Source organism: Heloderma suspectum, chromosome 4, assembly GCF_057233095.1.
Source record: "Heloderma suspectum isolate Gila_16-S chromosome 4, 16-S_ref, whole genome shotgun sequence".
Taxonomy (NCBI): Eukaryota; Metazoa; Chordata; class Lepidosauria; order Squamata; family Helodermatidae; genus Heloderma; species Heloderma suspectum.
Window position 1 is genome coordinate 184960512 of NC_139461.1, and position 17704 is coordinate 184978215.

General features: G+C 48.0%; 1 protein-coding gene across 1 annotated transcript in view; it reads right to left on the bottom strand.

Moving 5' to 3' along the window:
* LOC146347836 (complement factor H-like) overlaps positions 1-17704 on the bottom strand; it is a 48804-nt gene that overhangs the window by 4686 nt on the left and 26414 nt on the right. Inside the window, exons 6-7 of the mRNA XM_084851482.1 lie at positions 11155-11322; positions 5102-5302 (exon numbers count right to left, since the gene is read on the bottom strand). Coding sequence (XP_084707608.1) covers positions 5102-5302; positions 11155-11322 — 369 coding nt within the window. The remainder of the gene's footprint in view (positions 1-5101; positions 5303-11154; positions 11323-17704) is intronic.

A 17704-nucleotide genomic window follows, 5' to 3' on the forward strand; every position in this document is an offset into this window, starting at 1 on the left:
ATTGCTTTTAATGGGAAGGGAATTTTTTTAAAACAAAGATCTCCCAGAGAAAAGATGGAAAAATAAATCACCCCCACATTCAGAAAAGTGACTCAGTGAGCAATATGAGCCACTTTGCTCTTGAAGTGTCAAATCACCTGCCACGAACATTCTGTCCCCCACTTTGGATCGAACTGCATGTAAATGTAAAGGGGGAGGGCATTTCATTAACCGTTCACCCTAATTTCCTGTGGGTGGCAAGGAATTAAAAAAATGGGAGGGGCAGAAAGACTGGAGGACAACTTTTGGCTCCGGCCCTGCCCACCGCCAGCTTTGGTTCTGCCCAGCAACAGTGGTGATGAGGCCCTGACAAATTAGTCCCAAAGGATGCGGTCCTCAAAAGGAAAATGATTCGCCAGCCTTGGAGCTTTTCTCGATGAGGCTGTTTAACCCACTGTTTCTTCTTCTGGATTCATTGCAGTATGAAGATTCGATCTAAAAAAATTAGCTTTTCCTTTCCTACCTTTCCATACATAACCTCTAGGTGACACTGCGGCATAGCAAAGTAACACAACTACGCTAGTGGAGACTTGCATTTTGTTTTGTGATGCTGAAAAGTTACGAGACCCCCCTCTCAAAGTGAGCATGCTTTTTAAATGCAGGAGCAAAATTTGAGGGTCTAAAGTACCCAGGAACAACCATAAGTGAGGAATGGTGAGCATTCAGTAAAAACCTCATCTAGAAAAGCTCTTGGTGTAAAACGATGTTTGTTGTGACAAATTTCTGTCTCGCAACTTCAGATATATCCTGATTTACAGAATTCATTTATGAATTATCACAAGATACGGTGACAGCCCCTAGCTTAGATGGCTTTAAAGAAGGACTGACTGTTGGCACTGAGACCTATATGGTGTATTAATGTTCAGAGAAATAATACTCCTGAATATCAAATAAACATAAAGGAAGAACTCTGTTTTCATGACCTGCTCATGGGCATTCCAGACGTTTCTGGCTGATCACTGTTGGACCCCTGGCTTCTCTCTTGCGTTATTAAACTACAGAAAACCCTAACAAGAGGTAGTCTTCTTTTCCTTTTTCCCAGGGCTGCCTCTCCTCTCTCGATTCTGCAGGAATACTTTATTTCCTGAAGTGGCAGAATAGTTTTGGCACCCATAATGCAAACCGAATTCATAGAATTCACACCAACTAGGGGTGTACGAAACCTTGCTTACCTGGCTCTGCCAGGTTCCACAGGTGGGGGGAGGCGCTCCGTCCCTCCCCCCAGAATTCTCGATGGGGGGGAGGTGCTCTGTGCCTCCCCCTGGAATCCTGGCCAGCCAGCTCCGCTCCGCGGCCAAGCCACAGAGCTGCCAGCCACCTCTGGCCGCCCGCACCTGGACATCCGGCCGCTGGGCAGCCCTGCAGGGATGCAAATGGTGGCTGTTGTAGCCCTGTCATTTGGGTCCCTGTAGTGAACCATGATAGGCTACGTAAATATTTACATAGCCTATCACAGCAGGGGGAAAACCCCAGCGTATGCAAATGGCGGTAGCCGCCGCCAATTGCGTAGGCTGGGGCTTTTTTTCCCCTTGCCATGATAGGCTACGTAAATACTTTTAGCCTATCATGGCCTCCACAGGGACGCAGATGGCGCAAATATGTAAGTATTTACGTAGCCTATCACGGCTGAAGAGGAAGAAGCAAATGGCGGCTGCAGGACGGCCGCCATTCACACAGCAGCGCGGACGGGAGCAGGTAAGTGCTCCGTTTCGCGTGCCTTTCGTGGGGTGGGGGCGGTGGGCACTTCGTCCCGCGCACCTTCCATGGGTTGGGGGGGCCGAGGCTTCGTTCCACGACAGTTTTCGGGGGACCAAATGCACTGGCATTCAGCCTCACCTAGATCCGTCGCGGAATTCTCAGACATCCCTATACCAAACCAAAAATTGCCACAGGAGTGGCACTCACTCTAGCCAAGGAAAAATGCACAGACACACATCAATTCCCTGACTACAAAGTGCTGTACAAATGCTTTGAACTTTAGCTTCATTATGGAAGTGAAAAAAGATCCATCCCCTAAGCATAGCAGAGGGCAAAACAAGAACAGCCCCCCCTCCATGGTCTTCCCCTACTCCAGGCCATTCCACATAGTGTAGAACCAGTGTGGTGTAGTGGTTAGAGTTTTGGACTGGGGCTCCGGAGATCCAGGTTCTAGTCCTCACTTCAGCATCATCTCACTGGGTGACTTTGGGTCAGTCTCTGACTCTCAGCCTAACCTGTCTCAAAGGGTTGTTGTGAGGATAAAGCAAGGAGGGGGGTAATCATGTATACAGCCTTTGGCTCATTCGAGGAAAAGGTGGGGTATAAATGTGCCTAAATAAAATAATAATAATAATAATAATAATAATAATAATAATAATAATACAACATGGCAGTAAATTTAGACAGGGTACAGTATCTGGCAGGAAGCAACAACAAATCCTGGCTCTCTAAGAATACCTTATGATTTGTTGTTGTTCAGTCGTTCAGTCGTGTCCGACTCTTCGTGACCCCATGGACCATAGCACGCCAGGCCTTCCTGTCCTGCACTGTCTCCCTGAGTGTGCTCAAGTTCATATTCATTGCATCGGTGATGCTATCTAGCCATCTCATCCTCTGCCATCCCCTCCTCCTTTTGCCTTCAATCTTTCCTAGCATCAGGTTCTTTTCCAGTGACTTTTCTCTTCGCATTAGGTGGCCAAAATATTTGAGCTTCAGCTTCAGTATCTGTCCTTCCAATGAGTAGTCAGAGTTGATTTCCTTTAGGATTGTCTTTGACCTCCTTGCAGTCCATGGGACTCGTAAGAGTCTTCTCCAACACCACAGTTCGAACGCATCAATTCTTTGGTGCTCAGCCTTCCTTATAGTCCAGCTCTCACAGCCATACGTTACTAGGGATGTCAGAGAATTCCATGACGGATCTTGGTGAGGCCAAATGCCAGTACATTTGGACCCCCGAAATCCGTCGTGGAACGAATCACCCACCCCCCCAACCCACAAAAGGCACGCGAAACAGAGCACTTACCTGCTCCCGTCCGCGCAGCTTTGTGAATGGCGGCTGACCTGCAGCTGCCATTTGCTACGTCTTCATAGCTGTGATAGGCTACGTAAATACTTATATAGCCTATCATGGCTAATGCAGGGATGCCATTCGCGTCCCTGCGGAGGCTGTAATAGGCTACGTAAGTATTTACGTAGCCTATCATGGCGGGGGGGGGGAACCCAGCGTACGCAAATGGTGGTGGCTACCGACATTTGCGTACACTGGTTTTTTTCCCCCCTGCCGTGATAGGCTACAGAAATATTTACATAGCCTATCACGGCTCAATACAGGGACGCAAATGGCGGGGGCTATGACAGCTGCCATTTGCATCCCTGCAGGCCTGCCCAGCAGCCGGATGTCCGGGTGCGGGTGGCCAGAGCTGGCCGGTGCCTCCGCGGCTTGGCTGCGGAGTGAAGCCAGCTGGGCAGGATTCCATGGGGGAGGACCGGATCGCCACCCCCCCACCGTGGATTGCCCGGACCGGAGCCAGGTAGGTGTTTTGTACATCCCTATACGTTACTACTGGGAAAACCATAGCTTTGATTATATGAACCTTTGTCGGCAAGATGATGTCTCTGCTTCTTACTATGCTGTCTAGGTTTGCCATAACTTTCCTCCCAAGGAGCAAGCGTCTCTTAAATTCTTGGCTACAGTCACTGTCTACGGTGATCATCTGCATATCTGAGGTTGTTGATAATTCTCTCGGCAATCTTAATTCTGACCTGTGATTAATCCAACCTGGCGTTTCTCATGATGTTCCCTGCATAGGGGTGTATGAAACCCCGCTTACCTGGCTCTGCAGGTGGGGGGAGGCACTCCGTCCCTCCTCCCAGAATCCTCGATGGGGGGGAGGTGCTCCATACCTCCCCCGCAAATCCTGCCCGGCCGGCTCCTCTCTGCAGCCAAGCTGTGGAGACGCCAGCCGGCTCCAGCTGCCCGCAGCCAGACATCCAGCCGCTGGGCAGCCCTGCAGGGATGCAAATGGCGGCTGTTGTAGCCAACCCATTTGCATCCCTGTAGTGAGCCGTGATAGGCTACGGAAATATTAACGTAGCCTATCATGGCAGGGGGAAAACCCCAGCGTACGCAAATGGTGGTAGCCGCCATTTGCGTACGCTGGGGTTTTTTTCCCCTTGCCGTGATAGGCTACGTAAATACTTATGTAGCCTATCACGGCTGAAGAGGAAGAAGCGAATGGTGGCCGCAGGACGGCTGCCATTCGCAAAGCAGCACGGACTGGAGCAGGTAAGTGCTCCAGTTCGCGCGCTTTTCGTGGGGTGGGGCAGCAGACACTTTGTCCCGCGTGCCTTTCATGGGTTGGGGGGGAGGGGGCTTCGTTCCGCGATGGTTTTCGGGGGGCCAAATGCACTGGCATTTGGCCTCACCAATATCCGTCGCGGAATTCTCTGACATCCCTAAGTCTGCATATAAGTTAAATAAGCAGGGCGACAATATGCAGCCTTGTCGTACTCCTTTCCCAATTTTGAACCAATCGGTTGTTCCATGTCTGGTTCTTACTGTTGCTCCTTGACCCTCGTACAGGTTTCTCAGGAGACAGGTAAGGTGGTCTGGTACTCCCATCTCTTTAAGAATTTGCCAGTTTGTTGTGATCCACACAATCAAAGACTTTAGCATAGTCAATGAAGCAGAAATAGACGTTTTTCTGGGATTCTCTTGCTTTCTCCGTGATCCAGCGAATGTTGGCGATTTGATCTCTAGTTCCTGTGCCTCTTCGAAACCCCGCTTGTACTTCCAGTAGTTCTCGGTTCACATACTGCTGAAGCCTAGCTTGTAATACCTCATGATACATGTTTCCAAAAACATATTTGTCTCATTCACTCTTACAATTTCTAAAATGTAAATTGAATGTTAAGTAGCAGCCCACACAATGGGCCACATCAGTTACTCCTATTGTGTATTACTTTTTTTGCCTTCTTTACAACTCCCCTCCCCACACACACAAAACCTTCTTGCATATTTTGTTTTATTTGATAATGCTGATTCCTTTAAAGTGAGGGAAATGTAAGGAGAAACTTTACTTACTGAAGCATTTTGGTTCTGGATCCCAGCCAAAGTTGGTGCACACAGTCGTACTCCTCATTCTATGTTTAGTTTCTGGTAGAAAACCAGGATTACATCTGAAGTCAACTGTTTCTCCCACCCTTCCTCTAACGTGGAGGGTTCTCCGCCATTCATATATACCACCTAGTCTTCCATTTTCTATATGGGGATAGTCACAGCCCCCTAATGTGGAAAAGATGAGAGAGTGAAACATTAAGCCACCAAAAAAATCTAGGGATGTACAAAAGTCACTTACCTGTTCGCGGATTATGTTGATGGTGGGGGGAGGCGTTCCGTCCCTCCCCCCGGAATCCTTGATGGGGGGGAGGTGCTCCATTCCTCCCCCCAGAATCCTCTGCGGCTTGCTGTGCTCCGCGGCAGCTCCACGGAGCAGCCGGCCTGGCCCAGGCAGGCCAGAGCCATCCGCAGCCAGATTTCCGGCCGCGGAGGGCTCTGGGGGGGGGGAACCGTGTATGCAAATGGCGGCAGCTATGGCCGCCGCCATTTGCATTCTTAATCTACGTAAATATTTACATAGACTAAGACAGCGAAAATAAGGGGAACGCAAATAGCGTAGCCGACGCTATTTGCGTTCCCCTTATTTTTGCCATCTTAGTCTACGTAAATATTTACGTAGACTAAGACAGCCCAAAATAAGGAACGCAAATGGTGGCGGCCATAGCCGCCACCATTTGCGTACGCGGTTCTTGTTTTTTTATTTGGGTCCCTGTAGTGATTTACGTAGATTTACGTAGATTTACGTAGCCTATCACGTCGTGTGTGTTTTTAAAAAACCCAGCCATGATAGGCTACGTAAATCTTTACGTAGCCTATCACGTCTTTTTTTTTTTTTAACAAGACTGGAAATGGCGGCGGAGGCAGCCAGTTGGAAGACCAGCCGCTGCAGCCACCACTGCCGAAGCCGCCGCCGGAGCCGCTGCTACCCGGACGATCCACCCCAGGTAAGTCTCGTCCCGGGGGGATCCGGAGCGGGGGGGGCAGGCCATTCTGCCACAGCATTCACGGGGCCGAATGCACTGGCATTCGGCCTCACCGAGATCCGTGGAGGAATTCTCTGCCATCCCTAAAAATATCAGGATATTGCACTTGTCAGCTATTTTTCTTAACCATGTTTGTTTGATATTGCATTATTAGCCCAGGTGTAGCCATGGAAGAATACGATCCTGAGGTTCCTCCCTTTGAGTTGCGTGCAGTAATAAACAGAAATCAACAGCTGGGATAGAAACCCCCTATACCAATTTGTTCTGCTTTCATTTCTTCTGGTATGGGAAAAAGGAGGACAAAATCCAATCCAATCCAATCAAAGATTAGGAAAATGATGCCCAAATGTTCTTGTGACTGCTTCCTCCTCTTTCACTCTGTCACATTTCATTATTATACAATGACAGCTTGCTTTGCCTTGCAACAGAGAACCAGGAGTGGGAATGGATTGAGAAATAAATTCAGCAAATGTGAATTTTCCTACTTTTTGAACTCCTGTTGGCCTACGATCTTAGTGCAGACTGAGCTTAGGGACAGTGCGGGCACCTGATTCAGTCAGGGAATCCGGCGGACACCCCTGAGTGCCGCTCATTGAGCCCCTCCCCCTGCCTGTGCTTGGCAAATGGCCTGCACTCACCCCGGAGGCCTCGTCGAGCTTTGTGGTCACCATTTTTTGAGAAATAAAATGGCAATTGCAAAAATGCGTATATTTGTGCACAAGCAAAAAATGAGCATTTTTGAGAATACGTATATTCATGTATGAGAAAATGCACATTTTCCAAGAAAGACACATTTTCTCACATGCACAAACACACACATACACACACACTAGCATGCTTTTGCAAAAATGTGCATTTCACACATGAGAATATGCTCATTCGCAAAAATGTGCATTTTGCGCCTACAAAAACATGCACATTTTTGTGATTACCATTTTATTTTATTTGTAAATGGTGACTGCAGAGCTTGACAAGGCTGCTGGGGTGAGTGTGGGGTGCTCGCCAAGCATGGGAGGGGCTCGAGCGTGGTCCAGGGACTGGCGAGTGGGGGCAGGGGCTGGGTGGGCATCCAGAGACCCTGGACAGGAGTAAGTTTGTAAATCCCAATGAGCACTACCTACAACCAAAGTATTAGTCACTAGGCTAACATCAGTGCTGTATGGGGAGCAGGGGGGAAGGATCGCCCAGTAGTTAGGGAAACTAGCCATGTCCAGCTACACTACTCATGTGAAATCGAGTGATTGGTACAGCAAGAATATTCAAAGATCCTCACACAATAGTTTAGGGATGCAACCTATTGTTCACCCTGAAAGGGGCATGATGCTTTGCACACGTTCCAAGTGTGTGTATGCAAATGACTGAAATTCTGCACGTGCTCCAAGTGGGCAGGCAAAAAACATTCATGGGGGCCCAAAGTGTACTCTCCCTCATCCTTCCCATGCTCCCTCAGGAGCCCACCACACTTACTGAGTTCACAGGAAGGGGAAGGCAGTGGTACTGGAGGCATTCCAGGCACACAGTGGAGTGGCCTTTGGCCTCTCCTGTTGAGAGGGGACTGAGATGATGGCACTCCAGCTCCCAGAATCCCTGATGGAAATACAGCAGCATCTGTGTCCATTTCTGCCATTGGCATTACTTGTCCACCAGGGATGCTGGGACTTGGAATCTGAGTGCCCCTTGCTGGCAGGGCCAGCCCACCCATGAAGCAGGGTGAGGCACCCATATGATGCAGAGGAGCAGCAAATTGTACTGCTCCACACCCCAGCCGAGCCCCAGCCAGGACAACCTACTGCTGCCTCCAGCAGATGCTCTAGAGAGCCCTGCCAGCCGCTCTCCTGCTGTGGCATTTCCTACAGCAAGAGAGTGGCCAGTAGAGTTGTCTAGAGCAGCCTCTGCTGGCCCTCTGTTACTCTGGGGATCTGGATCGTGATCTTGTCCAAGTCCCACAAGATCTCATGGCCATGTCCTGTGAAATCTTCTCTCTTTATTTTTTTTAATTCCTTTTTTTAATATATATACATACATGAATTTGTATATATATATCCATAGCATTGAATATATATTAAATGCATGCATATATACACACACACACACACACACACACACACACACACGAAAATACAACTTTGAAGCAATTATACATAGGCTTCAACAAAAGCAGACCAGATATCCAAATAAGTATCCATTTGATGGTGGCATCTATATGCCACCTGTTCAAATATTAAAAGTGCTATAAGGTCCTCAATTCAATGCAGTAAAGAAGGTGAACATTTATCTTTCCAGTATTGTAATATCAGTTTTATAACTGTCAAAGAGGTGCAGAGAATCCATTTACATTGACCATATGTTAATTTCCATGAAGCAGATAAGTAATTCAAAAGAGCATGTACATTAGCCAATGTTAAAGACAGTTCCAGTACAAAATGTATCCATATAATAACCTCCTTCCAAAAGAAAGCAACTACTGGTAGGGATGTACGAAAGTCACTTACCGTTTCGCGGATCTGCTTTGTGGTTGGGGGGAGGTGCTCTGTCCCTCCCCCCAGAATCCTCAACAGGGGGGGAGGTGCTCCATCCCTCCCCCCAGATTCCTGCCCAGCCGGCTCCGCTCTGCGGGGATTCCGTGGAGCCGCCGGCCGGCTCTGCCTGCAGCCGGACATCCAGCCGCTGGGCAGCAGGGACGCAAATGGTGGCGGCCATAGACACCGCCGTTTGCATCCCTGTACTTAACCATGATAGGCTACATAAATATTTACATAGCCTATCACAGCAAAGTAAAAAAAAATGCGTACGCAAATGGCAGCGGCTACAGCGGCCACCATTTGCATTCGCTATTTTTCGCTGTTCTACCCTACGTAAATATTTTAGTAGGCTAGAACGGCGAAAAATAGTGAATGCAAATGGCGGCCGCCGTAGCCGCCACCCTTTGCGTAAGCTGTGCCTGGTCACAGCTGGCCAGGAGACCAGCCACTGCCACCACCACCGCCGTACCCACCGCTGCACCCGCCACCCCACCACAGCACCTGCCGCCCCACTGCTGCTGCACTGCCACCGCCTCTGCATCCATCGCCCCGCCGCCGCCCCACAGCACCTGCTGCCACCGCCCCGCCGCCCCTACCACCCCACTGCACCCGCTGCCCCACCGCAGCACCCGCCCCCGCCCCCGCCCCCACCTCACCTGCCGCCACCGCCCTGCTGCCGAATCCACTGCCACCGCCACCCCACCACATCTGCCGCCGCTGCCCCCGCCACCCCTGCCACTGCCACACCCGCTGCCGAATCCGCCGCCACACCCGCCGCCGGAGCCACCCCAGCTGAGTGCCATCCCGGGATTCCGCAGGGGGGGCAGGGGCAGGAGGCCGTTCCACCACAGATTCCAGGGGGCCAGATTCCACAGAATCTGGCCTCACTGGAATCTGTCGCGGAATTCTTCGCCATCCCTAACTACTGGACATTGCCAAAGCATGTTTAAAAGAAGCACTAGCTGCATTGCACTGCCAGAAATTACTCAAATTAGACAATCCCTTATTAAAGAGATGTGTGGTGTCCAGTAGACATGAAACATTTTTTTTGCTGAGTAAAACATTGCCTAAGATTCATAGAAGTGATGGGTATAGATGCCAAATCAGCACTCCAATTCCCTATTCCATTCCTGCTTAAAACCTTGTATGTCATATTTATTCACCAGTAACAAGTCTTTCTACACATGGATCATGGTTTGCTTTGCCTGACCAGCCTCAAGCAAAGTGCTTCCAATAATGACAGAGACTGTAATGCAGTAAAAGCAACTGGTCCAAAGCACTAACAAATACTGCAATCGCCAGTATTGCCATTCAGCCATAGCTGGCAAGTCATATTTGGCACAGAAAATGACAAGAACTCCTCATCTGCACCCACCAGTTGATCCAAAGTATAAATTGCCTTGTCTACCCATGTTGGCCACAAAAACATTTCTTACCAATGCTTAGATCTGGATTGCCCCATAAAATCAGATTAGCAAAAGCGGGGACACACAAATGGTGTAGCGGTCACCATTTGCATCCCCACTTTTGCCATGATAGACTACGTAAATATTTATGTAGCCTATCATGGCTCAGCGAAGGGACACAAATGGCAGCCGCTACGCCGGCCGCCATTTGCATCCACAGACCTGCTGAGTGGATGCACCCAGCCGGCGGCTCCGCAGAGTTACCACAGAGTGGAGCCAGCCAGGGTAGGATTTCAGGGGGAGGTACGGAGCACCTCCCCCCCACCGCGAATGTCACCCTTCGAAAAGGTAAGTGACTTTCGTACATCCCTAGTCATGGGTAGGGATGTCAGAGAATTCTGCCACCGACTCCAGTGAGGCCAAATTCTTTAGAATCCAGCCCCCCGGAATCCGTGGCTGAACAGGCTCCCCCCACCACCACCCGCAGAATCGCCCTGGGACGGACCTTACCTGGGACGTATGCGGCAGCGGTTCCTGCGGCGGCGGTGGTTCCAGCTCCAGCAGCTCCATCTCTGGTGGCTCCGGCTGGTCTCCTGGCCGGCCGCTGCCAGGCTGCTCTGCCCGCAAATGGTGGCCATCATAGCAGCTGCCATTTGCGTCCTTGCAGGCAGCCATGATAGGCTACGTAAGTATTTACGTAGCCTATCACAGCAAAGAGCAGGGACGCAAATGGCAGCCGCTACACCATTTGCACCCCTGCTCTTTGCCGTGATAGGCAATGTAAGTATTTACGTAGCCTATCACAGTAAAGGCAGCCATGCAAATCATGGCTGCCTGCAAGGACACAAATGGCGGCCACTACAATGGCTGCCATTTGTGGCCACAGCAGCCCGGCCGCGGCCTGAACTCCGGCTGCGGCCGGCCCCGGCTGGCAGCTCTGCAGAGCCACTGCATAGCAGAGCCAGCTGGGGAGGATTCCAAGGGGAGGGACGGAGTGCCTCCCCCCCACTGCAGATGCCCTGGCATGGAGCCAGGTAAGTGTTTCATACATCCCTATTAATTTTCCATTGCTTGTGTATCGATATTGCAAAGAGAAAGCTACTTACGTCTGCACACTGCAGGAGGCCACCAGCCAGTTTCAGTACAGTTAGAAGTACTTTCGTGGCTCTGAGCTCCAGCCTCACACTGTATTTGGATTGTCTCTTTATATTTGTACTGATTCCGCTTAGGGAGGAAGGTGCCATTTTGTAGTTGTGGAGGGAGGCATACAATTCCTATGGAGGAATATAAATAGGGATGTTTAGCCAACAATGAAACTGGCAGCAAATTTCTTCCTCAGCCTGCTTTTATGAGAGTGCCTGTATTCGTACGATGAAGCTGCTGGGAGAATGCATGCTTTTACAATACTTTGAGCAGAGCAGATAAAATAAGGTTCAGTGCATAGGTATGAAGAAAACTTAAAGCCACAGGCTATGTTTAATCTAAAACAGGAATGGCCAACTGATTGAGGGGAGAATACAGCCACAGTCAAAGTAACTGGCTGTAATAGTTGTACTTGTTCATTGGTTTCCAATTTCCATGAACAACTGTCAATGGAAAATTCAGATTTAGCTCTTGAGTCAATTCCATGAACTCTGAATCAGTCCAAGTCCAGTTGGGCTGTTTTCCAAATGGCTGAATCAGAGTCCAAACTGAATCTAGAAGTCAGTGCACAACTCTGTTCAATACGCATATTAATATACCTGCTGATGTCAAATGATACGTTTTTAGGTGTAGGAAAGCCAGTGGTAACACCCTCAAAGCTGCATTCATGGAACCTTTTAAAGTTTTACAGCAAAGTGGACGTGAGGTTAGAGAAAGCTAAAGTTAGTAAAGGCTTGTGGAGAAGTGTGTACTGGAAAGATCTCAAGACCAGAGTGCAATAAGAAATGTTGCAAAGCATGGTGAACTAAATGAAGGCCAAGCAACAGCTGCATAGGGAGTGTAGAAGGCGCTCCTTTGTGTGTAGAACTGATAACCAGAAATTGTTTTCAAGTCAAGATGTACCCTAAACTGGAAAATTCCAGTTCAGTAAGTTGCTTAAGAATATGTGCTTTTGTTTTTACTGATGGTAAGCTTGACTACAAGAAATGGCCAATGGATACTGAACTGCTTCACTTTCTATGTAAAGAAAAGTATATAACCTCATGGAATGTGGCAGTGGGGTGTGTTCTCTTGCCAAGTCTGAGACCACCACTCAGTGGTGTTGTTTTGTGAATAAACCAGATCTTGAGAGAATCAGGGAGTCACATCTTAAATTCCTCCACAGTTCTGGTGCCATGATGACTCAGTTCACTTCTTAGCTGTCTCCCTGAAGGGCTGAGACTCCATCCCCAGTGCCATCACAGAAGTAAGAGACCTTTTGAAATCTCTAACAGGGTAGACTCTAAGTGCCTACCAGCAGGGCGGTCAGACTGCGATCCAAACCAAATTGTTAGACCCTGGGTCTGGATTCCTCCTTATGGTATGTATCTGTGTGTTTGCATGAGTGAATGAGAGCAAAAAAGACAAAGAGACTCTGAGGTCTCATTCCCCAGGGCATCCATCAGCCTACCTAGGCTGCCTGCCATGAAAGACTCCAGTCCAGCGGTTAAAGACTGAAGTGTGTATGGTGGAGTCCTTTTCCCCATGTCCCAGTAAGTCCTGTATGACAGGCTGAAATGACTCCTTTGTACTGTCTGGAAGCCATGCGTGTTTGTTTGTTGTGTGAGTGATTCATTGGGAATACATAAAGGAGCAAGGTCCTGAAAGTGCAAATGTGAGAAAGAGAACCACCTCTGGTTGTCTGGAAAAAGACTTTAGAGTCTGCAGTGTTTGGTCTCAGAAACAGACCGAGAAGGTCTCTAACCCTACTGTCCAGAGGGTTGTGACTACCATTCCTATGCTGTGAGTGAGAGCCCTTCTGATCTTGCCCTAAACCTATTCCATAGTGAAAATCAGAAGCCACTCCTGATTCAATCCCATGTTGTTTTTGTATTGTCTTCTGTGTGTGTGAAATCCCAGAAAAATGGGTGCCAGATCATCCAAAAAGATCCTGGGACCACTCCAAAAAAACCCTGCCGCCTATATATATAAAAACATGTAGTCCCAAAAATTGAAAATAGTTAAGAAAATGGAATTTGTATACAAGAGATAATCCAAGCAAACAATTTCATGTAACCAGGACATTTGACATAGACAAGTTGGTGCAGCTGAGGGGAGCCCTGAAGAGTCTAGGCATCAGAATCCCTTCAGGGGAGCCCTGAAGAGGTTAGGCTTACAATATGTGGATGCATTCTTTGATTAGTATGCTGAGACATCAAAGAGGTTATATAAGTCCCAGGAAGAGTAGTCTTAAGGACTCTCAAGAAAATTGGAGAGACCAAGACAAATTTTGAAACATCGGGGAAGAACCACAGAAATTTAGAGAAGAATTACAAACAGTGATACACTTATTATAATTGGCTGACATGAACTAACTCCTGTGAGTTATTTTTCTGCAAGAAGTGTGCACTAGATTATATGAACAAGCAAACTGGCCAAATCAAGAACCAGCTGATCTTGATACTTTAGATCGAGCACACATCAGACTCCTAGGAGCAATACCTGAAATTTGTCTGCAGAAAACTGATTAAGATAAAAATCATCAATTGTCAACAAAACAAAAGTGAGACTACAGCAAACTATATAGACTGTCTAAAAGACATTTTTGAAAAACATTCTGGCACTGCTGACACTGCCATAGTAGCTGCATTTGTTTAAAGCAAAACAAAGCCAAAAACACAAGAGCAGTTACACACCATTTCTATAAGGTGGCAGACTGAGACTTTGCGGTTTGGCATGTCGTCCAAACCTGGCACATGGATTGGGCTTTGTACCCACTCTACAATACCTACTGCAAGTCATAGGTTGTAGGATGGGTAGAAAGCCATCCCCTCCCCATCACGCACTGGATTCAGATGACATGCCAACCTGCATTGCAGGGAATTATGCAAATAGTGGTCTCCTGCACAGCATGCATGGGGGTGGGGGAGAAGACACGATGGCTTCTTTTACCAATGCAATCATTTGAACCCAGTTGCTATATAGATTCCCTCTACAATGTAGAATCCCCCTGCAAACATGGGAGTGCTAGAAGCATTCTAGCTTCATAATGAAACTCAGTATGCCCTGCATAGCTTTGCCAGCAGTAGTACTTCTTGTTGTTGTTAATTTTATTTATATACTGCCCTTCCTATGAAAGAAGCCCATGGTGGTGCACAACATAATAAAAATATGTCATTTAGAGATAATTAAAAACTAAAACTAAAAACATTGCCTCCAAACATTGGTGTCATAGGCTTTGATGGGACAGGAAATCCTTAATCAGTTTTGAACTGCTGCTCAGAATGTCACCAAACCAATGAAGGACTGTCTTCCCCAACAAGCTGGAATAAAGTACATTAGCAGTTTTCACCATTTATTTCAACTAGAAATAAATATATGATATGCCTCTTTAAAAACTGGAGCAAAGAGAATAAGCCTGCATTCCTATACACACTTATCAGGGAGTCAGTCCCATTTAACTCCATGGGACTTACTTCCCCAGTGTCATGCCTGACCCAGGTCCAGGCCAGGAAGTCTCCTGTGATGAAGATTTTGAGGCTGAAGATCTTATGAGACCCCCTGATTCCAGCACTCCCACACACACACCTCACATTCCCAAGGAGGCTACATCAGAGCCTTTGGCAACACTTATCCTTGAGGCACTCAGAGATGGGACTCCTGATGAATCTACCTCACCTGTGGGGTCAGAAGAGGAGACTGAGCACCATGCTGCCCTAGAGAGCACCAAAAGGGCAGGCACAGATGGTCTTCTGTTGGCAACCTTGAGGCTAGGGATGAGCAAATCTGTCAGTTTTGCTTTCTTCTGCATTCATTTAAAAAAAAAAACTCAAGTTCTTCTCTCCTGAATATGAAGAACTTTGTGAACTTTGAAGTTTTATCAAAAATGAACCAAACTGAAATTCTCACCCATCTGCTCCAGCCAAATTCAATAGGTACAGCTATTCCTAGCGTGGGAAGGACCATGGGGGACCTGCCTGCCTGCTTGCCTGCCTGCCTGCCTGATTGCTGAAGAGAAGCCTGTCAGAAAAAAAGAGGTGGCAACCCTAAGCAATAATGTGGTTAAATACACAGGGATTCAAACCCAGACTAAGCACTCAAACTCCTGAGCCTGGATGGATGAATCTGTCATTTTCTGTTTCTCCTGCATTCACATTTTTTTTAATCTCAAATTCTTTTTCTCCCAAATACAGAGAACTTTGAAAATTTTGGCAAATTCTTACCAAAACAAAATTCTCTCAAATCCCTACTTGACATCCCAAAAGAAACCTAGACTCCTCCAGATAAGAAGTCTTCTCAGAAGTAGGAGGGCTCCACAAGAGTAGGGGCCTCTTCAGGAGCAGGAAGCCTGGAGAACTGGGCTAACTGCAGCTGCATCTGGGCAGGGCTCTGAAAATCAGGCTACATAACCCTACCATTCTTGTTTCTCTGCTGGTGGAACAACACAAGTCCTATGTTCTGTATAATCCAGTGGCCTCATGAAACTCGCATATTTCTGATTCCTAGATACCAGCTTTACCTGGCTCCTAAAGCCACGCGTGTCCCTTGGCTTTCTCCTGTGTATTTGACTTTGGCTTTGCTCAATGACCCTGCTAACGGACAAGGAGAACACATCAAGGAGATGTGTATAGGATTGCATTGTAAATGTGTCTATTTCAGCACTTTTTAAGTTGTTGTACTTGTCCTGTAGTGATTTTTACTGGATTAGTTTGAAATTCAGCACATTTGTAGAACCCATTAAATACGGCATGGATGCCAAGTTTCATGTTCATAACACAACAGTTACATTTTCTTAAGCAATAGAAAATGAGGGTTATAATGGCAGACCTCTTTTGTGTGAGTGGCTTGCTGAGGATTTTTTTTTCTTCAGGAGCTGCCTGACTACCATTTTGTATCCTCCACAGTGCCTCAGACTTAATGTCATTGTGGGGTGAGAAGGTGGCTAAATCAAAATGGTAGAGTATATTGGAATAAAATTCTGCAAAGTGGCCTTTTTCTGAGGGGGGGGGAGAAAAGATCCTTAGAAATTAGTCAGAAAAAAGTATGTTGAGACATATTCATCAGTTCTACATAAAATCCAATTCCAGGCAAGTTAGACCAAGCAGGGTCTTCCAGGACCTTGGCTAGCTCCCAGTTAGCTAAGGTTCAAACAAGGAGAACTGTTGACTCAGCAACAGTCGAAGGCTTTCTGAAGCCTTATAAAGGCCAGCAGCTCAAGACCTGCAGTTAACTCCACCCCCTCAGAGAAGTAGTTTGTTTCTTAAATTTTATTTATTTATTTATTTATTAAATTTATTAATCACCCATCTGGCTGGTCACCCAGCCACTCTGGGCGATGTACAGCTAAAACAGTTTAAAACAATAGAATTATACAATAAAAACATTTCCTAAAATACCCTAACCCACCCCAAATGCCTGCCTGAACAACCACGTTTTTAATGCACGGCAGAAGCTCATTAAAGAGGGGACATGGCAGAGTTCTCTAGGGAGGGAATTCCACAGAGTAGAGGCCACCACAGAAAAGGCCCTTTTAAAAGGCTACTGCCTGATTTGTAGCCGCTGGCTCCTACGGGGTGGGGGTGGTAAAGGCTGTAATGTGGGAGTGTCTTCTGCACCAGAGGAGTCAGGTAGAGGCACATCCTCTGGTCTGGGATGCCCTGACCTAGCAGGGACTGGATTAATGGAGGGAGTCTCCTCTGCCTCTGGGTCTTCTTCAGAGCCAGAGGACAGGTCAAGGCTGGGAAACATGGCAATTCCCTTTCCCTAATTTCTCTGAAGAGCTGCAAGCGGTAGGAAGGAAGTCCCCAGGGTCCTAAAGCCCTATTAGTTTCCTCCTCCTCCCCTTTCTCCTTGTGCTGCTCCATGGGGTGGAGGCAGAAGCAGCATAGGTGAGCTTGTTCTCTTTCTCTGCTCCTTTTGCAGAGAGTGTAACAAAGGCCTTTCTTGCTCCTTTTCTAGTCCCCTGCCCATCCCTGCAAGTGATTTGGAGAGCAAAGGGTAGGAAGGAAACACCAGAGGTCCTAAAGAGGTGTTTGCTTTCCCCTCTCATTTCTCCTACCAATTAGGATGTATCTTTCCAACTTCTCATGGAAGTTGTGTTCTACATATACTACATTGGGGCAATTTGGGCTTGTGCTAAAGAATCTCCCCCTCCCCACTGGTGACCTCCCCCCGGAATCCTCCCTGGCCAGCTGCGCTCTGTGGCAGCTCCGCAGAGCCACCGGCCATGGCCGGGCTGCTGCAGACACAAATGGCATCCACCGTAGCAGCCACCATTTGCATCCAGCCAGGCTGCCGTGATAGGCTACATAAGTCTTTACATAGCCTATCACGAATGGGGGGGGAAACAGACTGCAAATGGCAGCGGCGGCGGCAGCTGGTTGGGAGACCAGCTGCCACCGCAGCTGCCACTGGAGCCGCCGCCGTCCAGAACATCCGCCCCAGATAAGTCTCATCCTGGGGGGGATCCGCGGGGGGGCGGGGGGAGCAGGCTGTTCCGCCACGGAGTTCGGGGGGCCAAATGCACTGGCATTC